At 39.3% G+C, this 23,721-nt stretch overlaps 1 protein-coding gene across 1 annotated transcript; it reads left to right on the top strand.

Annotated features, from left to right (window-relative positions):
• Nucleotides 1–736: 736 nt before the first annotated feature.
• Nucleotides 737–18,093, top strand: LOC119736729 (angiopoietin-1 receptor-like). Its single transcript, XM_038210742.1, has 27 exons — nt 737–815; nt 1,241–1,351; nt 4,316–4,561; nt 5,225–5,545; nt 6,277–6,534; nt 7,101–7,235; nt 7,343–7,498; nt 7,668–7,763; nt 7,989–8,030; nt 8,403–8,708; nt 8,837–9,127; nt 9,239–9,523; nt 9,659–9,876; nt 10,309–10,378; nt 10,985–11,091; nt 12,159–12,360; nt 13,337–13,439; nt 13,859–14,102; nt 14,539–14,578; nt 14,670–14,818; nt 15,089–15,332; nt 15,587–15,697; nt 16,190–16,374; nt 16,689–16,802; nt 17,450–17,520; nt 17,658–17,698; nt 17,993–18,093. The coding sequence occupies exons 1-27, from the start codon at nt 737–739 to the stop codon at nt 18,091–18,093; spliced, it is 4,326 nt and encodes a 1,441-aa protein (XP_038066670.1).
• Nucleotides 18,094–23,721: the final 5,628 nt, after the last annotated feature.

The raw sequence follows: 23,721 nt of genomic DNA, 5'->3' as shown, positions 1-23,721 counted from the left end.
ATAACATCTTAACTTTTCAACCAGGAAGCAACTGCATAGTACAAAAGAATTAAAAAGGAATACAATTAATTTTTTAGAAAGAACTACATAATGACTCAACGTGGACTGGGTATCTGCCCGGCCTGCCTTGTGTTCTAAATCATTATTTCATTGAGCATGTATATGCCATTAAATCGAGCACGATTGGCCTGCTGAGGGGTAACTTGTCCCCTTTGTTGTAATTTCTTCCAATGTGTTCTTTATTGAAAACATCACGGCACTTTACAACCAATATTTTCATCCCCTCACTTTTACAAATAGTCCTGTACACTTACTCTGATCCCCAAACCTAGATGCGCTATTGTCAGAATAAACTGGGTCCTACGGGATACCAGTCATTGCTCTGCTAGGCTTTTTTTCAAAAAGTTGTCAACAGTGCAGACCAAGAATGCCGTAATGTGAATGTGCATTTGAAGCTACAATGTTCTTATAACTAGAATTGTCGAAAAGTACTCTGTAAATACTGCTTTTGGTACGGTGTAAAGTCCGTTTCTGTCCCTGGGAAATTTATATTACACTGACTAGGCACGAGGAAATTATAGTGACGCCAGGTAACAGTGTCTTGCGCCACACACAAGGAAGTACATGTAGCATTGCAGACAGCAAGACAAAGTTGGAATAGTTACGAACTGTTTGGGACTTCAAAAGTTAATTCATGTACTGTCTTGTGAACATTTCCTGAGGGATAAAATCAAACATGGCGTCTCAACATGGAGTCTTTCGACACTTTGCCGTCTTTTCATTGCTTCTGTTTCTGGTCCTCAATCGCAAAGGAGGTAAGTTTGACAAACCTTCTACCACAGCGAGGCCGCGATTTGTTCAGTAGAAACTAATCGAGTTTAAAAAACAAAACGAATTTGCAATCTGCGTGTCAAAGCTACGGTCAGTTTGATGCAAGATCCACTAATTTACAGCGTAGTTCCAGAGTGTGTTAAGAAGGTATTCTGTGACTCCACAAAATGAAAAATTGCAAATTCGTTGATAGTTTTATGTCACACATGAATCTGAAACGGAAATACACAGGCCTATGTCATTATTCCAAAAACAAATCTAACAAAATACAAATTGCATTTCACATATTTCGTGTTCAATCGCCAAGATACTGTCCCAAGCTGCCTTCATGTGGTAGGGTTTAAAATGCATCCTGATATGTAAATTGAAAGTATGGACACTGTTTGTTTAATAATATCCTTTAACACAGGTCTGGCCCTCAATCTGCGGAACAAGCCGACTAGTCAGAGTACAACTTATGCAGCTGATGCAATCGCAGAGAATGCAGTAGATGGCGATCCAAACACCATTTCACACACATGTAAAGTTATTTTCAAGGGGGTGTCATTCTTTGTTGATAAATAAACTCGTGTACTATTATTTGTGTCAATCAGGGTGAGGACAGGGGAAGGGGGGGTATATGTAATGCCAATTTTTATCATATCATGATATATCATGTTGAAACCACCCCCTCCCAATTGTTTTCTGCCCCCCCCCCCGCCCTCAACTAAACGTTGCAGGTAAATATTTGATTTAAGTAAGATTTGAGGCTTTGCATGGTGGAGATGCTAAATAATGAAAGGTTTGCGGAAACACCATGTGCGAATAATTTCTCAACTAAGAGAATGGTTCTGAAAAGAACCAGAGGTATAAACTCGACGTTCCGGTCAGTATGCTCTGACCGTCTTCAGGAGAGTGCCTAAACTCTAAGAAAGTGAATACTTAAGTGGCAAAAGGGGAAATCAATGGAGTGTGAAGTTGCATCCTGTGAAGTTGCATCCTGTGAGGATGCCAAGTAGACAGGATCCCTGAGCAATGCTTATTATTCACTTTCTTAGAGTTTAGGCACTCTCCTGAAGACGGTCAGAGCATACTGACCGGAACGTCGAGTTTATACCTCTGGTTCTTTTCAGAACCATTCTCTTAGTTGAGAAATTATTCGCACATGGTGTTTCCGCAAACCTTTCATTATTTGATTTAAGCTCATTCATTTACCTCTACTGCAGAGCTTAACATAATGAAGTCCATCCAAACGCGCAACAGATTTTGAAATGTTGATCAAAACATCTATAGGGCCTACAGCGAGTGGCTGTCCTAGTGGTTCGAGTACGTAGGCCTATGACGGCATACAATTCTAAAACAAAACAAAATAATGCTCTCCAAAACTGACTTAAGCAATAAGGAATTTGCTCTAATGCACAACATAGGTTCTAGAGTCCAACATTTATCTGGGCTTCAAGGGGGCCCGGATGCCACGCCGTTAGGGCTTTGCAATAAAGGCAGGTACCGCGTACACCACCAACCTCTCCTCAAAAAAAAAAAAAAAATTCAAAGTGTTCAGATATTGCCTTCAGATCGCACCACAGAGCATCTAGTATCCCAGAAAGATGTCCCCCGAATCCCACGCCGAATTTTTGGGACCCACTTTATCGGGGGTCATTTTTTTGCCCCCAAAGGATGTGTTCTGGATCCACCCTTGTCACAGGGCAGATAGATTTCCACAGACTTCCTTCCTACATTGTTCTATTGTGTCTACTGCCCCATATGAGTCTTGTGCATGTACACACGTTAGAGAAGCGATCGACGTCCATGCTGGTTATGTCATACATAATGTACATGGTTGCCTTTCAACCATTGTTTTTGTTACTTCAACGAGTAGAAGCTCTAGTTTGAGAGGCGTTTTTTTCCCACAGATATTGGTTAGGACGTTTCAAAAGGGGGTTGTCGTAATTTGTATTAATTGCAATAGGAAATTCTAAAAAACTGCTCGGAGGCTAATAAAATCTATATTGTTACATTCCTGTTTGATTGACCTCTTTTGTGAGCAGAGATGTTGTATTTAGCTTCCAGAAAAACGGGTTGATAGGATTCTAGCTAATGTTAAGTTTTGTATCATTTTACCATCGAAACCATTGAAAATAAAGGCCTGTGAAGATCATTTTTAACACTACAATTCTGCCCTGATTTGTCATGTCCCGACGGTACCTCATGCCGAACACTTTACGTATTAATATGAAAAAAAACTGTATAATCCCATTAAATTTGGTATGGTAAAGAGTTGTTTGACACATCAACGTTTGCACACCCTTTCTCTAAACGAGGTAATGTAGCAACTGTATTACAATGTATTTATGTTATAGATGATGCCGCAAACCAGTGGTGGAGAGTAGATCTTGAAGCTATCTACTGCTTGAAGAAAATTACAATAATCAATAGAGTCGATGGCTATGGTAAGTTTTCTATACATGTCTTCCAAGCCGCGCTTGTCGATTGGAAAATTGGTTTTGGCGTTGGCCTTCAGCATTATCAATCCAATATTTATCGCAGTGTATATACGAAAAATCCATTTCGTTGCCAAGTATGGGGCTATTTCGATGTGCAGTTCGGTAAGAATTTATGTTAAACATAAAAGTGATGCGTTTTTGTCATTAATTCAATTTAATCAAACTAACTCAGGTGGGCATTTACATCCGAGCGAAACTGTTTTTAGTCGGAATTCGGTTGTGCACAATACGAGATTCGAAAAAAACGTGTTTTCGAGAAATAAATTTTAAAACGTCTAAAAACACAAAACTGTTGTTGATTTAAGCTTTTTACCAACAAGATACAAATATTAAAACAAATCTAACTTTATAGAGTCCATTATTTCGGTTCTTGAATAACCAGGAACATGTAAAGCCCGTGGGTCCAAATAATTCCGATTACTTTACGGCGTTACAAAATTAATTACTTGCAGGTGAGCGATTGACAGGTGCTGTAGTGCGGGCTGGTTTGAACCCATCAGAATTCTCGCAGAACACTCAGATAGGAGATGCAGTCATAAGTTTGTCTATAAGAAAACAAAATTCTGCTCTTTGGGAGTTAACCTTCAGCATTATCAGTCCAATTTTTATCGCAGTGTAAAAAAAAACATTTCGTTTCCAGCTAAGGGGGTATCGATGATAGAGGTATGGGCTAAAACTTGTGTAAAACATAGACGTGAAGCAATTTTGTCATTAATTCAATTCAGCCGAGCTGACTCAGGTGGGCATTTGCAACAGAGCTTACATTTCATTTTCTTATGTCGGAAATCAATGTGGCAAAATACTCAAAACAATGAGCTCTCGTGAAATACATTTTAAAAAAATCCATACATAATCCATAAGAAATTCAAATCTTGAAAGATATTGTTATTTTCATAAATGAGTGATGTAACTATAATATCGGGGTCAGTCAATTGATAAGGAAAAAAAAACCTGAGGGTCAAAATAATTCCGATTACTTATGGCGTTATAAATTACTGCAGGGTCCAGATTGGCAGGTGCTGTAGTGCGGGCTGGTTTGAATCCAGCAGATTTCTCACAGAACACTCAGATAGGAGATGCAGTCGCAAGTTCTCAGGCAACTAACGGAGCAGTGATTGATTTCATCGCGGATCCCATCGTCTCCGCTCGATACGTCAGTGTGGTCCTAAATAAAACAGAGTTTCTTGTTTTGGCCGAAGTCATGGTGGAGGAAATCCAAGACACTGAGGAGACTTCCTCTGTTGCAGGTAAGATGGATACAAGTATGTTTGCAAGGATTCCCACTTTGTTTGCGACACAAGCAAAAACAATAGTCTTATGTCATGTTGCTTTGAACAATTTAGTATATTCACGAGGGCAATTACATCGTGGTTAAAATATATATTTTCAATGTCTCCAAAATTTTGCATAATGATAATTTTGCCGGAAAAAAATAAGCTACCGCAGATTCCCAACTTCACATTTGATTAAACATTGAACCTTTTTTTTTTTTTTAATGAATTACCAAGAGTGCCCATTAATATGTTGCAATCTTTCTTTTTTTGCTTTGAAAAATTCATAATATCTGAGAAGTAATCAATTTTAATCAATGTGAAAAAACAATTCGAATAATGTTGTGCGAGTTCTTAAATCAGCTGGTTGCCACTTAGTGAATTGAATGAATCTGCACATGAGTGCAAAAGTTCCTATGCTGACAATATGCATGAACGTTCTCAATTATAGAGCTACCATAAGTTGGTTTTAAAAGTCAATGACAGCTGCGGAATCACATCCCAGTCATAACATCGGAATAGCAAAACTGGTTAAAAAAAGTAATAATAATTCCATAAAAACATATCTCCTAAAATTGATCAGATTACAAACGGACGTCCAATATCTTGTAGATTTCTTTGTTTCGTTTTTCTATCCAGTAGGCGGTGTAGATTTTACTCTGGTTGCCAATCCTGCTTGGCTTGGAGCCACAGGTGACAACGATGCAACTTTAGCAGCCTACAAAAGTCCGACAGACATCGCCGCTGCTGTCTCATTTGGTCGTCAATTGACGACAGGAGGGAGCAATGACAACCTTCCTGCAGGATCGTCTGGGTTTTATGATGCCAACTTGGGATGTACAGCCAGGTTGCTTAGCTTACCGCAGGGTGGTGGGATTGGCAGAACAGGTGTCTTCTACGGCACTGCAGCTCTAAACGGCATGGCTACCAGAATACGCACAGTGATCTTACGCAAAGATGGTACACATCCCTTCTTCTTAATAGTTAATCAAAATAACAAACGTATTAGTGCAAAAAACGATAAAATTGTACACTGAATATTGACTGGAGCGGCATTTGATTGTTAGTCTTCTTGAGGTCGCAGCTTTAAAACTGGTCCGGGGTTAAATTCTTTTTTGTTCAATCAAATGACTATATTTGCAGCTAGTCATTTTCCCTCGGATAATTATTTGTTGATTTAATGAAATAAATCGGACTTAAATATTCGTGAAGTTAGAAATATCCCATTCAAATGGTATTGCAGGAAATTACTAGTCCTCTGATTGAAGGTGTGTATTGGACTCTATCAAAAGATCTCAAATCGATAGTGGACTTATTAGGCCTATGCTCTGTATTTCAAAAAATGACCAAAATTGAGCGTGCGGCGTGCCTCTATTTCTAAAGTTTTGAAGGTTTGTCGGACCTTACCGATAACCGAATCCATCCTTAATCATTCAGAGCTTTATTATGAAAAAGAAGATTACATTACTTCGAAAGGCCTGAACAAATTAGATTCCATTGACCAGTTTCTTTTATTGCGATTTTTAAGTTTGAGTTAAAAGCTTCGTTGAACCCCCTTCCGCTATCCAAACAGGCTTGAGCGCAACTATAGCAAGCTCAATAAATGTTTGGAAAATTGGTATTAGATCTGAAGCGTTTTACATTGTAGTTCATTGCCTGGCTATCATTCTGTTTTGTTTGTTCCACACCAGGTACCATTCACACACGTCCTCTCCTGCAAACACAGACAGCAAGTATTGGAGAGTCTGTTACTCTACGGATGGAGAGTGTGAATCCACCGAACACCAACTACAGATGGAAGCACAATGCAAACAGCGTGCAGGAATGGGATGGCATGCTGAGCGTGACTATCGGGAATGTCAGCAAGGCTAATGAGGGGATATACAGCTGCTTCATAGATGGTGAAGAAGATCAGCAACTCCATGGCTTCATGAGGCTCATCGTAAGAGGTAAATGTTCACTGTTTTCTTATTTTTTTGGCCCAATCTTCGATTTGTGTAATCGGATGTGTAAGGATCGACACCGTATTGTTCTAGGCCCACATTTCTGTAAAACCTTTGCAGATAGACATGCACACTATGTTATGGTATTTACGAATGGAGTAAAGATAATGTACTGTGAAACATTCCAAAAGTTGGCCATTTTTTCCAAATTGTGCAGAGTTGGATAACACAAATGGAATTCTTAACTTTTTAATAATAAATTTAACAGATTTACTGTTAGGTTGGCGAACAACAATTCCTCACATTGCCCCTGATGCTTATAAGAAATACTATTTAGCACATACACAGTTTTGACATCTAAATGTTCGACATATTTTAGTTTTACATATAATTTATAGTGATATTTTGTTTAATATAATAATGTACAATATATTACGTCTAAAATACAGTTAAATATATGAATGGCAAAGTAAAAAAGATGTCTCAAGGAAATGTAAAGGATAATTTTATATCACCTTTTCACTTTTTTGCTCATTAAAATGACTTGTTTGTTGGTGCCATTGAACATTCAGAATGCGCAGCTGGTATGTGGGGCCAGGATCCGTGTCAGAGCACCTGTCGTCGATGCTACAATGGAGGTATCTGTGATGACAAGACGGGAACGTGTATCTGCGCTCCAGGATTCAGCGGAGAAAATTGTCAGCAAGGTAAATTCTCTCTTGTCTTTTGGAAATTGTGAAGTTTTGTTATTCTAAAACTTTGTCTGTTTGATGAGACGGATTTAATTCTGGATTTCTTGTTCTATTACATTCAGTTCACGGTCGTCACGTCTTTGGCCAGAATGCTAGTCATACCTGTTCTGATAGCACTGATCCACACAACGACGCTTGCCGAGGTCGTTTGTTTTGTCTTCCTGATCCTTACGGATGCTCCTGCGCTGCTGGGTATATGGGACTGGACTGCACGCAAGGTGTGGAATTAGCGAACTCTTGCCAAGTATTTCTGTCTGATTTGGTGCTCTTTGGTAGTTATATACCCGAGGTTTAAAGATTTCCTTGAGTGGATAAGTTTGAAATCAGAGCCTTGCTGATTCGTCCCCTGGGTATTTTTTTCATGAGTATTTTTTGTTTTCACTTTAGAATGTAGTGAAGGGAAGTATGGAGCCGACTGTAAGCAGACATGTCACTGTTCATTGGGAGATTCTTGCGAGAAGGATACGGGAGAATGTACCGGAAGTACGAGAATGTAGAGTTGTATTGCAAAAAAGCTTGTTGCAGGAATTATATAGTTTGAAAATGCAAGTTGAGAGTAACATTTACTTTTAAAAAATTAGAAGGTAAACTTGATTGTGGAGGATACCCTATTGCAATATGAAATTCAGTAGGATTTGTACAAATTTAAATATGTTATCATGATAAACTAAACTACTTAATTTTATAGTCTGTTATCTTTCTTTCCAGATTGCATACCACCATATTTCGGAAGTAACTGCCAGTGTTCAAGTAAGTACAATGAAGCTTCCTTTTATTGACTATAGGCTACTCCAACCGCTTATTAATCCGAAGAGACGTCATATTGAAGAAAGAATATAGGATATAGGAAAGTTAAGAATACAACAACAGAGGCATCAATAGGGGAGATGATTATCACATAGTACCCTCTCGACTAAAAGCGATGGATACAACAAACAAAACGCAAACAAAAGATAGAGAGTAGTGGGAAGGAAAGAATTAAGAGGCCTCATCTTACAATAAATAAGCATATTCAATATTACCTTTTTTCAGTAAAAGTGCTTCAACTTTTAAATGAATATATACTTTGCGGACACATTATATTTGATCCCTGTCATTATCATGTCCTTTTTTCAATTGCAGCTGACATTGGCGTTCTGGGACTAAATGTGATGCCAATCGATCGATATCAACTACACGTTTTCTGGCAACCAGATCCATGTGTCTCTGGCTACATACTGGAGTATGCATTGACAAACAGAGGCCAATGTGAAGAGATTGTATCTCCACAGCGGATACCACTTCCAGGTCCATTCGATGGTCAAACTACCAGTCATGTCATCACTGGTTTGATATCGTGTTCCACCTATATGGTTTTCATTCGCCCTCAGTACAATGCTGTGCGAGGACCCGAAGTGTCGACATCTGGAACCACACTTAAACAAGAAAGTGAGTAGCAAAACCATTTTTCTTACATCCATAACTAGACGTTAACCTTTCTACGTCAGCAAACAAAGATAGTTTAAGACAAACTGCGATTAAAGGCTTCATGGATTGGGTCTCTTTTTTTCCCCCAGATCCATCTGTTTCCCCTGTGGTGGTGACTTCTTACGATTCTGCCAGTGTCACACTCAGCTGGCGTGAGGTGTACTGTGCCAACTACTCCGTCCAATATGCACTGACAAACAAAGATGGTTGCCTACCCATTAACCCACTTAACTTCATCCAGCACTGCATGTGTTCTGGAACCAATTCGACCATGATACCTGGTCTGTTTGCCAATTCGATGTACGAGATACGAGTCGCAGCCTACGTGGATGGAAGCTCCGGACCAATATCACAACTAAGTGCTGTAACCGGCCATAAAGGTAAGACTATATCTCATAGTCATTAACCCACACCTTTACACCCCCAGCCATGCTATTTGGGATCAACTCACTTAAATTTTGATTGATATTTTTTCATTTGTTTTACTTTAGTACCATCTGCACCACCACAGCAAGTTACCGTCAATTCAAACAAACGCAGCCTGACTTTCTTCTGGAGTCAGCCACCTTGTGGAAGCCGAGGCGGCAACATCACAGGCTACACGTACAAGCTGAGTGGACCAGGGTCACAACTCATCTTAGATGTATCAACAGCCGAACAAGTTGAGATAGATGGCTTAATCCCCTTCACAAATTACAGTTTTCAAGTCGCCGCAAACACCATTGCTGGGGCCGGGCCCTACAGTGGTGTTGTCGTTCAGAGAACTGCTGAAGCGAGTAAGCACTGCTTACAAATATCCAAACCTCAATCAATATTCCATATTATGAGATCGAACTGCTGCCTTTCGTCAATTTGAAGATTTTAGATACTCGCACTAACGCTCAGATACATTTTTGGACAATTTTCAACAGAGCCCACAGTACCTTTGAATGTCGTCATTAAGAACGTTAATGACGTATCCATCACTCTTCAGTGGTCAGAGCCCGACCCTCCACAAGGAATCATCACAGATTACAACATTAGGTATTGGAAGAGTGGACAGTCAGGAAACCCAACGGTTATCAACGACGTGGTGCAATTGATGCATGAGATAACGGGCCTTGAAACGAATGTGACATACCTCGTGCGGGTATGTTCAATACTCTTTTTTTGTCTGATGTTTCTCTTACAATTACAGTTTAAATCTAATTGCTTAATCAATGCATACATACTAATGAACCCGGGCAGGTTATCACTGTACACCCAAGGAGGCCTCTTCAATTGTTAAAACTATTGTACCTGCTACAATGCTGCACAAACAACCGCTCAGTAGCTAGCACAAAGCTTTTGGCATTGAAAGGGGTCATGCTACCGTGCCCGACTGCCCAGATCGGTATAAAATATAAGATCAAACATGCTGACCACCCGGAAACAACATGCAAGGAAGAAGTTTTTATACAAGAAATCCACCTTTTCATTTGCCTTACATCAAATCGACTACACATCAAATTGCTCGGTTCGTTTCTTGTTGGATAGTCTAGAGAGGGAAAACATTAAAACGTTTGATATCTGTTTGGGCCAGGTGCAAGCCGAGACGTCAGTTGGTGCAGGACCCTGGAGTTATGAAGTGACTGCAGTGACCACAATACGAGGTATCAGTGTTAGGCCAAAAAAGTAAGTCTCCGGTTTCTGGTATGGAGCTTGCCCAAAAAGTGGTGCGGCGACGCGGCTTTTTTTTTACCAGATTTTTTTTTGCTTCAAATGTCGGCTGTTGACTGCAAATGGTGCCCGACTAATCTTAGTGCAAAAATATGGGGGTCCAGAGAGGCCACATAAAGCTTATTGTCGATCATAACCCCCATCTAAAAACACATTAAAATTGTGCAGCAGCAGGATTCCAGTCAAACCAGTGAGTTTGGCGGTTTTGAGACATCATCTTTCATTGAAAAAAAAACGTTTTCATTTTGCCGACGCGCATGGCTACGGCGACGCGCGCGCATACCAGAAACCGGAGACTTTTTTTTTTGGCCTTATACTTTGAAACATTTAGTAAAAAAACAACACCAGCTATATGGCTTCGGTTATGTCTGTGATCAGCAAAATCTCGCGTGTATTTTAGTTACCAAAGTTCTAAACAATGGCTCTTGACACGATATTTGGACGTGGCCTTATAAATTGGCAGATGCCGAAATCCAACTCCAGATTCAACTTCAATCATTTAAAGCTAAATCATATCTTTATTTTTGTTTTGTTTTCAGAACCTGGACCCATCCAGAATCTTCATTGGACAGACAGAACTGAATCCACAATCACCTCGGACTGGGAGCCGCCGCTAAATCCTAATGGACAAATACAAAGATACATAGTACGGTTTTTTTATTATTTCTCTTTAGTAGCAAAGCAAACAACGCTAGTCAAGCCTTGTACAGGTATTCCGAGATCGCAGAAATGCCGAACGGGTGATTCAGAATGCTAAACAGTTCGGACAATAAGCTATAACCTGGTGGTAACTTGATTGGTGGAAATGAACATGAATCACTTTGGTCTTACGTATGGAGACCTTACTTATATTCTATACAAGTCATGTACCATTTTGGTGAGGGACCTGAGCGAGTCTGATTTACAGAGTTAAACATTTGGAAAGTGACTAGCCGACTCTGTGTTTACAGTATTAAATATTAACACGTACATGTACGTAACAGTTAGTAAGGTAGTAACATTAAAGGCATATTCTATTTTATACAACACCTGAATAAATCCCCGTCATCTGATTGGTGAATTGTAGATCATGTGACATATTATTATTCGGTATAATGCACGGTGCGACCATGCGTTATACCCATGCGTTATACCGTTTCACTTTGCGCTTGTTCCATGACGCGGTATTTGCGTGCAAAATGCATGCTGGTGTGCGCGTTCAGCGTAGCGCGTATTGTTCCAGAGAGCCAGCCTTACAGCGTTGGATTCAAAGCAAAATCAAAGCAAATTGTAGTTTATAATTTACCAATCAAATGACGAGAATTTATTCAGGTGTTGTATAAAACAAATAACGAATGTTTTACGTTCGTGCGATGGAAAGAATAATTTCATTCGGTGACAGATTGAATGCTCTATTCCACTCGGCTTCGCCTCGTGGAATAGAACATTCAATATGTCACCTCATGAAATTATTCTTACCATCGCACTCACAAACATTCGTTATTTGTATACTAGCAAGGAAAATCTTGCTACAACATTATATCTTAATATGTAAAAGATCCGTACATTCATGAAATCACTGTTCAACTGCCTTTCTAACCTTTCGAAGTTATTTTGCGGACGGTAATACAGAGCAACCGACAAAGAAGCCTTTAATGTACAATATCTCGAATGCATATTTGCCATAATATACGTGACTTCTTTTTCATCAAAGTCCTACATTTAAAATGACAGGTTGAATACCGAGCGACAGACAAGCCTCATCAACCTGGTTTCACTGCACCTGACGAATACGAAAGGAATCAAGTGGAGAGTCCGCCATTTGTGAAAGACAATCTGGAGCCTGGTACAAAGTATGAGTTCAGAGTGGCAGCGGAGAATCAGTTGTTCATAGGACGTGATACAGTCTTGGAAGTTTATACCAAACCACAATCAGGTAAGGCAATGCAATTATGTTGTACATGTAATAAATTAATAATAATTTGGGAGGCTAATTACCTGCCCTTACTCGCAGCTGGTATGCTGAATTGCGAAGGACGCGGCTAAAACGTGGTCGGGCCGCTGGCACGTAAAGGCGCCTATGGCTGCCGGCCACATCGACCCATTATATGACCACGGAGCACAGCCTGAGGAAAATCGGAGGGCCCGGAGAAAAACCCTCGTTGCACAGGAGAGAACCAACGCACAACTCTATTCACATGTGATCCGCGGCCTGGATTCAAACCGTGGGCGTAATTTTTATTCCTAGGAGGGTTAGGGGCAATGTCATGAATAATTCATGTTTATCCATGAGAACGGACAATGACATCAACAGCATTGTTGTTAGTTACTCCACTAGTTACAATACATTAAAGCATTTTAAAGAACGGTTGTCGTCGAGCTACCACATAGTAGCCTAGTGGATAGCGAGATGAGCTATGGATACAAAGATCCCTGGTTCGAATCCAAGTCGTCGCTGCTCATTTTCATCAGCTATTTTTCTTCTCCAAATTTATCACTGAGATAATTTTAAATAAAGGGGAAAATAGAACGGGAACCTAAGTCTTGCAATGATTCAAAGGAAAAACTGAATTATTCATGACATTGCCCCTAACCCTCCTAGGAAAAAAAATTACGCAAACCGTGGTCACCTTGGTGAGAGGCGAGCGCTTTACGCACAAGCCACCCATGCCACCTTAATAGCGAATGATATTTTGCCATAACAGTGGAAGAAACAACCAATACAAACAGATTCAATCTCATAGTATGAAAAAAGCCTAACAATTTAGGGCGTTAATTGTCATTACTTTTTTTGCGCACATTTATGATGGAAAATGGTAAAATCCAACAAGTATGGATCTCCATAGATTTTATAGTTGAAATCGTTCTCCACTGTGAATGTTGTAGATTAATTCAATTATACTGTGCCATAGATCTTCCCGCACCGCCTCAACCGATTTCATACCAAGGAGACGCCACAGATACTACCGTCACTATTGGTATAAGTACCGCAGTATCTGGTGATGACTTCATTGAGTGAGTACCATACAGGACTGCATTCGGTTTGTTTGAATGGATCAAATGCTAATAAAATCAAAATGTTAATGAAATAAATATGTTAATATTGTGTAACACTTATCTTGCAAATAAAAACGAACTGCTTCTCATCATCCATTATATTTTAACCAAAATTCAAACCAGGTCAGATTTTGTGCAATTTCAGAATAATGTCACCTCAGTTTTCTTCAGAGGTGTGAATTTCAGAAATCGACATTGTTAACATTAACGAATATCTTCATTGTCTTCTTTCCTCTAGAAAACTTTATTGAAGTTTGCAATTTTAATTTTGCAGTGTGTGCCATCAATATACAATATTTGCTGATAATACATGTGTGACTCATTTTTAGTTATTGTATAAGATGTAACAAATTAAGCTTATCGTCCATATACTGCAGATCGTACGTTGTTCATGTCAAGAAAACCAGGTCTTCATCGGTCGTCAGGAGAGATGTTCTTATTCCAAGTCATTTCGAGGACTCACCCAATGACTACATAGCAGCGGAACTCCCTAAAGGGGGCGTGCCCGACACATTTGTAGTGGGGGACACCAAAATGTACGGTGGTTACTATAACGCCCCGCTGCAGACGGGTGCTGTGTACAACATTCGTGTTGGGTCTGTCAGTAAGGGCAACGAATCGGTACGTGCTTTGATACGTCAGTGCTTCTGTTTTAAAACAAAACTAAAATATACTGTTTTTTGCCGACTGGTCCTGAATTCCCCAATGTAGTAGTATTCTTCACACAAGGGGTTAGGGTCACAAACTAGAACTGTCTTCAATTGCTCCCCCAAACACACAGCCTTTGACTAACAAGTTATTGTGCCTGAAGTTATTCGGCAAATTGGCTTTCATTCCATGTTCAAGATTGGAATGAGTTTTCCTGAGACTGGAACTTTGAATCTCACATCAATTGAATTATTTTTAGGATTGGAATGTTTGTTGTTATACCGGAGATCCGTGATAACTGACCAAATGATTTGTCTCTACCTTGATGTGTTTTTTTTAGTCTCGCAATATTGCTATTGTTACATTTATTTCATAGCTTTTAACAAACTTTTTTGACTTTATTATCTAGGTGGCCAATGTTGAATTTTCAGAGCCGCTGACTATCAAGGGTAAGATTTTCAATTGTTTAGCAGTAACAATAATTGTTTGATTTCGAGGAGTATATTGAATGTGTTTTTATTTAAACCTCTTTTGTTGCAGTTGAGCAAGCGAGTTCCATTTCAGGGCCTATTATCGCTGCTGTTGTACTTGGGATTGTCGTGTTCATCTTGGTTGTGATTGGCGTCGTCGCATTCATCCTGTGGAAAAAACGTAGCACGGGTCGTTCACAAACTGCGACTGACGAACTGGTAAGTCATTATCATACATGTATAGCTGATACAATAACATACACAATTCCAATAACCGTGAACTGTTAATAAGTCCAGGATATGTTTTTTTATGACAATTAAGTTTACGTCGAGGTCCAGGGGAAATTCGTGTTTATTATTATTCAATTAAAAACAAGAACCTGATAAAAATTATCCACTAATTCTCTGCTTATGTTTTACGTACGGTGGTTTGGAGGTTGTTTCATGATCAGCTTCGTCTTATTTTTCTTTTCTTTTTTAATTTATAAGGTTCTCTCTGAAAACCCAAGATCTAAAATCAAGAAAATGGAGTCGCTTAATGAGGACAACACCGACCCCGTTCCATACGAGAGTATTGGGTTCCTTCCAAACTGGGAGTCTAAACTGGAAATCAAACGCGGCAATTTGATCATCAAAGATGAGATTCTTGGTAAGGGTAACTTTGGTGAGGTACGCGCAGGAGGCGTGAAGATTAAAGGGAAAGTCACCAAAGCAGCCATCAAAACAATGAAAGGTAAGACGGTCTGAAATGTTGAACTTATAAAAAGAAACCTGTCACTTTTATTTATATAATAAATTGGAATATAGTAAATAGTCTTTGTATTATATGCAACTTCATACGCAAATTAATATGCAAATCATTTTTTATCTTAATTACTCATACTGATAAAAACACCTGTAAGCACTTGTACAAACTCACCTTATAAAAGATACGATGCCACCAGTGATAATTAAATTTACAAAATGTACAATGATTTTTGTGTACAGGGAGTTTATCAGATTCTACTTGGGATGATTTTCGAAAGGAAATACAGACAATGGCAGGCATTGAGCCCCATCCCAATATCGTTGGTCTACTGGGTGCATGCATGCACGAAGGTACATAAGAAGACATTTACCCAATTCTGTTTTCCGACCGTATTTCTTGTTCACATTTTCTTTACCATTATACGACATACCACCCCAAAAGATGTATTAAAGTTTGAGTCTTCATGTTGTATTAAAGAAAGTAGTTTTTTGATAAAAAAAACCCACTCAACACTCCGATTCTTCTCAATAGAATGTTCATACATCCGCGAAATTTAGCCCATTCATCGGCTTTAAGGGGTAGGCCTTATCCTATAAGATGAGCCTGAGCACTCCTGGGCTCATAAGTGTGTGTTGTCTTTGGCTACGTGCCTAGGCCAACCAATGTCATGCAAGCAGCATCTCCACTGGACACTAAGGTGGTCAGCCACATTCATGCAATGGAATACCATACAAAATGTATTAGGAATAAACTGGCCCTGAAGTCCTTACACTTTCCGGTACAATAGTAAGCAAAGAACATCATTTGAAAGTTTCACCAATGTGTTTCCATTGTGTTGATAGCAATTCTGTACGTGGCGCTTGAGTTTCTACCTAATGGCAACCTCCGGGATTATCTGAGGAGTACTCGCCCTAAGCAACAAGGGGCAGCTGGCTCTCAAGATGATGTGTCGCCGCTGACTTCTTCCAACCTGCTCAAGTTTGGTCTGGATGTGGCCAAAGGAATGGAACATCTGTCCAACACGGGGGCAAGTCACACATTCAACAAAACAGATAAACAAAAATGAACGTTCAAAACTGGAGAAACTATATGTATGTTTTTAATTAATGTGCTGTAAAAACTAGATTCTGCATATATACTCTAATTGGAGACGAAAAGGAGGATTCTGTTTGGATCGTTTGTAATTTTAAAATTTTCAACTCAATTTTTGTTCCTATTTACAAGCTGTTAGTATATAGGTAATGATTAAAATTTGAGTGGATACAGAGACGTAATGATTAAAAAAATCCTTTGGAATACATTTGTAATACAATAATTCATTAACGACAATTTTGTATTTAGATAATCCACCGCGACTTGGCTGCAAGGAACATCCTTCTCTCTGAAGATCTGACTGCCAAAGTGTCTGACTTTGGCCTTTCCAGAGGAGAAGACATCTATGTCCAGAAATCCTCGGTAAATTAAGATGACATTCAAAAAAAAAATTGTTTCTACAATTTTCACGACATTGTTTTGTATAATAATATTGATAAAGAAGTAATTAAAAGGGAATATACATCATTTGCTTTTGCTGTAATTTTCAGAAATGGATGGAATTGGGGGGTTAGAAATACATAGCAAATATAGTTACACTGACTTTTTTGAGGTTTTGGGTTCAAAAATGCTATAAAAACCCAGAAAAACAATCATTTTCCTGTAGTCTGGTTCCCTGACTCCATTTAAGAAGAAACACAGCAGTTTACATATATAGGGGAATTGTAAGGTCAGGGAACCAGTCTAGCTGGCTTGTACCCGTTCATAGGTGTGTAAACGATTGCAAACAAGTGCATTGGTCAACTGAGGCCAGTATTTGAAAAAAAAGCCAGTTTTTTCCGACGCTGATCGGCCGATCAGCGTTGGAAAATGATACAAAAATACCACTTTTCTTGAAAATGACAGTATACCAGGTGCCATGATTTTACAGGATGCTTTACACTGTCATTCACTTACAGTCCAGCAAGGTATTTCAAAATGATTTGGTAGTTTTATTTTTTTATGTTTGCAAATGTTGTATTTTCACTTTAAAATGTTCAGTAACTTTTAGTTATTCCTTTGTTCATTAGACCAGGATTCCCGTTCGTTGGTTGGCCATCGAATCTTTGACGCGTCGTGTCTACAGGTCCAAGAGCGATGTGTAAGTTGAACAAATTATGAAAATAATAATATCCTGCTAATTTATGACCTATGATGAGGCATGTGTTTATGGTTTTGGAGAAGATACTTTGTCCGTTTTGTGTTTTACTCTGTTTTATCTTCAATCGCACCATCCAGGTGGTCCTTTGGCATCTTGCTCTGGGAGATTGTGACGTACGGTAGGTGCTTCATTTCTCATCTTCTCATCGTGTTTTTGCGTTTCTCCACAACTTGTTTTTAAGTGATAGCATTCATCTGAAATCTACTACTACTGCAGCAAATAAGATACTTTGAACAGAGCACAGTTTACTCATACGTATACCTTTATAAAATGTAATTATACAGTGTCCACGTCCAAGAAATATAAGTAGCTACAAAGCAAGTTTGTTTTTGTATCTATGTTTCCATTTCTGATGGAATTAAAAGGATATGGATAATTTGCAGTCCGGCTTATTCATAACTTATTGTTTTAGGATCCACCCCATACCCTGGTATTGAGAGCAAGTCACTGGCCCAAAGACTGCTGGATGGATACCGCATGCCCAAGCCGGACAACTGCGCTGATGAAATGTAAGGAAAACAAATCTTGTTCTCCTGGATCAGTGCACTGTAATAACACATCATATTTGTTTGGGAAACAGTCAAACTGGCACCGGATTTTGAGGGAGTTATTATTAATAAATAAGTGTTCTAATAGTTCACAAGCTCGTCTTTTGCTGCCATCTTTTTATATGGCTCAAATTCTGTTATCCATTTGACTTGATCACTCTCAAACCAAGGTTTATAATTGTTTTCTCCCCGATATTTTACCAAGTTACAATGTGATGTTGAAGTGCTGGCAGGAGCAACCTAGCAACCGACCCAGTTTCAGAAAACTTGTCGAAATTCTGGACGACATGAACTGCAATCCGGATGCAAATGTACGTATAATTGGGAACTAATGCCAAATGTGCCCGTACTCTGATTGAGAGCTTTATTTAGTTGCTAAATTTTTCAAAGTTGATCTCTTTCTAAAACTCGATACTGCAAGATATGTCTTAATAAGATTTGTAACAAAACTAAATTTTTTTTTATAATTGAAGGGTTATTACTTGGTGTTCTCAATGATGCATTTTAGTACGTTATAACCTTGATTTTTCAGGATTACTTGTCACCGACTGTCTACGAGAATTTCACCATCAAGCCTGAGTTTGACGATAACTAGATGAATGTGATGATCGCTCACGTGACAGCTCAGCCAATCATCGCCCAGTGCTGGCGCGATATTAAGCAAATCTAATCAATTGTATGAAGAATTTTCTAGAATAATGGAAACATTGTTCTGTAATTTTAAATTTCAGTGCAAATCATGGACGATGTGCTCATACCAATGATTTTACGCGATACTAATACTTCACTGTGTTACCTAATGTCCCACTTTGATGTTTGGGTTTTTAACTTCAAATCCAAAGAAAACTCAACAGGGGTACACAAAAATTATATACTGTGTTATAAACTTTTTTTATCCAAGATATGTACATAAAAGTCCCATTTAGTTAAATTGAGTAATCGTTAAACCTAACAATGGATTTTTAACAATACAAAAGAAACAAATAATAAAGTAATACCCGAAAAATTATTTCAAGTTATTTTCTTGTAATACAATATAACTACAAAGAAAAGAAAAAAGACAAAAAAATTAATAGCCGTAAGATTATATCAAGATATTTTCTTGTAATACAATATCATTACTCAGTCCTATTCCAGAGTAACGTATAAAGCGCTGAGGTACAAATCGTGTACCTTAATATTAAAGCAAACTTATAACAATTTACACAGACGACAACATCTTGGTTGGAGAAAGAAGAAATCTTGTCTTTAAATTCAAACATCACGGCATCACTGATGAGCGGAATAGGGATGACACTGATTTGAAGATTCTGAAGTTTTTTCAAGACTTCAATTTGATCCATTTTTTCCACATTTTCTTAACTTGAACTCCTTTCTTTTAAAGTGTTTTTTCTTTAGGGCTTCCATCGAAACACATCCGGTTGGGAAACCTCGTTTTTTAATTTAAATTTGTTTTGAAAAACCACTTAGTTTTCGTCGTGTGTTTATTACACTATTGAGGATTACTCAGACGCTAGTTGCGTAAAAATTTGTATCAAAAAGGTTGCTATAAAGACAGTTAGTTTACTCAAAGCATGCATAGTTACTCTCAGTCTGACGTGAACTGAAGCCAGGACAAGTCAGTCGATGTTTACTTATATTACGAACAGCCGGATTCTAAAAGAAGCCCACTAGATACGTCACGCCAGATACGTTAGTAACTTTGCAAACGTTAGCCTACGTATGCACTTGTGTTGCAGTAATTCATTAAATTAAGTGCACATTAATTGTGTACGTATAATCCACTTATTATATACGGTTTATATTTTGTTCTGGTATGTGGCGACCAGAAAAAGAGACTGTAAAAAATTGTATATCTACGCACCTTTTCCCTGCACAGTTTACATGGTTTAGTAGACTAATATGCATTTGAATTGATACTGTAGCGGTACTGCCTCGGACGACGGCCCCGGCGAGTAGCGGCGAACGGCCTAGCCTCTACGGTCGGGTACGCAGATCCGTTTCGGCGGAGATTTACCGCCAGGCCCGCAGCAGACTACCAAAGGATCACCCTCACATGCACTCTCGCTCACACAACCCAAGCGGACTAACCAGGGGGACTGGGGAAGGATGGGGACCTGACACCAGATATGTGTTTCGGAAGATTATTTTATTCGCCTACCCAGGCGCCTCGCCTACGTGATCTTATACTCAATCACTTCCCTTACAAACTCAGAGATTACTTAATTATCTGGATTATAATGCAGGAATCATTAATTAACTACACTCACACAAAGTATGAGGCTCCCTCCGCTGCGACTATAGGTGATTGGTGATTGGTTATTATTGTGGGAGATTAGAATAGTGCAACTTTTCCTGAGACCGCGCACGGGTTCCGGCCACAGCAGAAAGAGGGCGAAGCTGAGCGCATGGCCGCTTATATACACTGGCGCTAATTGGCTGGTGCCCCCATAAACCTGGGTGAGTGCACGCGCACCCCGCTGGCTACCAGTAAAAAACTAAAGTGCGCCCTCCATAAAATGCATTGCGCTACAATACTTACAAATTTCATCATCGAGTGTTTGATCAAAATGGACAAAAGGGACTTGTTGTAACATCGGAATCGTCCTAGATGCTCTTCAACATCTTACATTGCATGTTGATGCCGATGTAACTACTAAAATGGGAATAATGACATTCAAGAGTAATCCAATGGATGGAAAGGATGTGAAAATCCAGCGGTATAACATGTGTGAGGTTTTTTTTAATCGAGAAAAAAAAATCTAAAAATGAAAACAAAACAAAAAAGGGCGCACTGACATTGATGACATTTCATTCAGGAAGTAACTGGTAAAATAACCCAAAATGATTGCCTACGGTAATTGGTTTTGTTTTTGCTTGGTTTAAATGTACACAGGGTAATCATTAAGTAAATACAATTAACGTATTGTATTTTCAAGTCAAGTGTGTAATTATTACAAGTCACTGGTGTGGTGCGGAGGGGTTGGGGTGTGACACCCCCGTTTGCCCCCTTAACATGCGCCGGTGTCATATGAAAATCGGACTCTTAAGAAAATTGGAATCCTTGATTAAACCCTCTCACGTGACCGGTCGCTCTCCTAATCATCACTACTTAGGCATGCGCAATGCTACCAATGAGTCCGTATTTCATAAAGTCCTAAATTCACGATGCACCGGTATGAAGTGCATCCTTTAATGTCCGATTATTGGCCTCCCCCACCCTTTTTTTTTTTTTTCGGATGCCTGGTGTCCATTTAGCACTGATGGTCCATCGGCGAATATGTTATCAGCCTCCCCTCCCCCCCCCCTTCAAAGTTGTCTGGCGACGCTTCTGTGTTCATGAAACCTTTTGCGGCCAAAAAAAAGAAAATACGTCAAAGACGTCATGTCCATCATAGGAAGATGGTGTGAGGCCTCCCCGCCCCCTTTTTTATTTTTTTGTGTTCGGATGCCGGGTTTCCTTTTACAACGGATGGTCTATCGACGACTGATCTATCTGATCTGCGTAAGATACTTTGAAATAATATGGCAGACTTAGTAAGAGAGTGTCCTACAAAAGATTTTACCCCAAACAAATAGCGCCCTCCTTTAGAGTACAAACAAAGGAATGAATGAGGATTAGGCCCCCCAAAAAGTCTCCGGTTTCTGGTATGGAGCTTGCCCAAAAAGTGGTGCGGCGACGCGGCTTTTTTTTTTTTTTTTTTTACCTGTCTTTTTTGCTTCAAATGTCGGCTGATGACTGCAAATGGTGCCCGACTAAACTTAGTGCAAATGGGAGGCCGGAGAGGCCACATAAAGCTTTTTTCTCGATCATAACCCCATCTAAAAACACGTTAAAATTGTGCAGCAGCAGGATTCCAGTCAAACCAGTGCGTTTGGCGGTTTTGAGACAGCATCTTTTATTGAAAAAAAAAACGTTTTCATTTTGCCGACGCGCATGGCTACGGCGACGCGCGCGCATACCAGAAACCGGAGACTTTTTTTTTTTTTTTGGCCTTAGGGAAAATAGTGGGTCCACGATTGACCGGTGTTTATATGCAAAGATGTGTGTGTGGGGGGGGGGCGCAACCCGAAGAGTTTTCTCGGCTTTTGGGAAGGGAATTAAGTCACTCATTGATGGTTTAGTAGATTTTCGATTATTGATGGTTTTGTAGATTAATCATGACTGTTAGTGTCAATGGGGGCTCATCAGAGCAACGGAATCACGCTACTCGTTGAACCTTTATTTCTAAAATCTTGATAAACACTTGTGGTCCTTCATAAAGAACAGTTAAAATCCGATTCTATAAAAAGAAGGATCTGAATATCAAGAAGTATTTTATGTGTGTGTGGTTTACGGATCATAACGAAACTCTGAAATGAAATGAAATCGAAACACAATCTGGCTGTGCTTATTCCAGCTTTAGGTCAAAGGGTATAAAATGACTTCATAACATTTCAACCAGGAAGTAGTTGTAAAAAATACACAGTTCAAGTACAATGCAGTATTTATTTAATCGAAAAATGCACGATGACTCAACCTAGACTTGGGGCCTGTCCGACCTGTTCTGTATTCTAAATTAAAATTACATTGAGTATGTATATCAGATGCGTACAAGGGAGAGAGGAAGGGGGCACAGGGGAGGTGGGGAGGGGACAGGGGGAGGCGAGGGTTTGGGGAATCGTGTTGCCCAGTGGATATCCGTGCCCCCATTGAAAAATGTGTGCACCCCCAGGTGCTCCCTCACAAGTTCAGCCCTAAATACGTCACAGATATATATGCGAATAAATTTATTAATTAATACTGAATATTAAATCGAGCACGAATGTCCTGGTAATAGTTAACTTGTCTCCTGACGAAGTTTTGCAATTGTTTTATCTATTGAAAGCGTCACAGCACTTTACAACCGGTACCCTGACCCTGAAACCTGGATGCGCTATCGTCGGAATGAAATAGTTCCCGGTCTTACCGGGATCCCAGTGAAGTACCATAGTGCTAGGCTATAATTTTATATTCCATAAGGCCGAATAGAAAAAAAACATGTTTCTCGTCCGGGTTTATGAAAAAAAGGAGGAAGAGGGGCTTTTTATTTTTTATTTTTTATTTTTTTCAAGATGGCCGCCATTTCAAAAATTCCTGCAACCGCTGGTGTTTCCACTGTTCAAGACACGTTTAAAATGAAAGTCAAGTTGGACAAGAGAACTGAACATATTTACAGTGTCATTTAAACGTGTATTCGTCTACAATGAACAGTTTTAGATAAGATGCATTTGCTTTAACCGTGGACTTTTTCGGTGTTTTTTTACTGCATTTTTCAAAAATAAAAAATGATAACAAAACCCAGGCGGCCTCCAAAAAAGGAAGCGGGCGGGGACGAGAAACATGTTGTTTTTTTTACTTTACCTAAGTTTAATATCCACAGTGCAAACCAAAAGTAATGCACTTGTGATGTGAATTTGCATTTCAAGCTGCACTGTACGCATGAATGAGTTTTCCAAAAGTACTCTGTAAATATAACCATTACTGTACGGTGTAAGGCCTGGCCTTTTCTATTATAAATAGCTGTTTGAAATGGCAAGAGGGCATATACACTGACACCAGTACCAGTTCGTT

Source organism: Patiria miniata, unplaced genomic scaffold (genome assembly GCF_015706575.1).
Source record: "Patiria miniata isolate m_02_andy unplaced genomic scaffold, ASM1570657v1 HiC_scaffold_3, whole genome shotgun sequence".
Classification (NCBI taxonomy): Eukaryota; Metazoa; Echinodermata; class Asteroidea; order Valvatida; family Asterinidae; genus Patiria; species Patiria miniata.
This window is presented reverse-complemented; position numbering and strand designations above follow the sequence as displayed.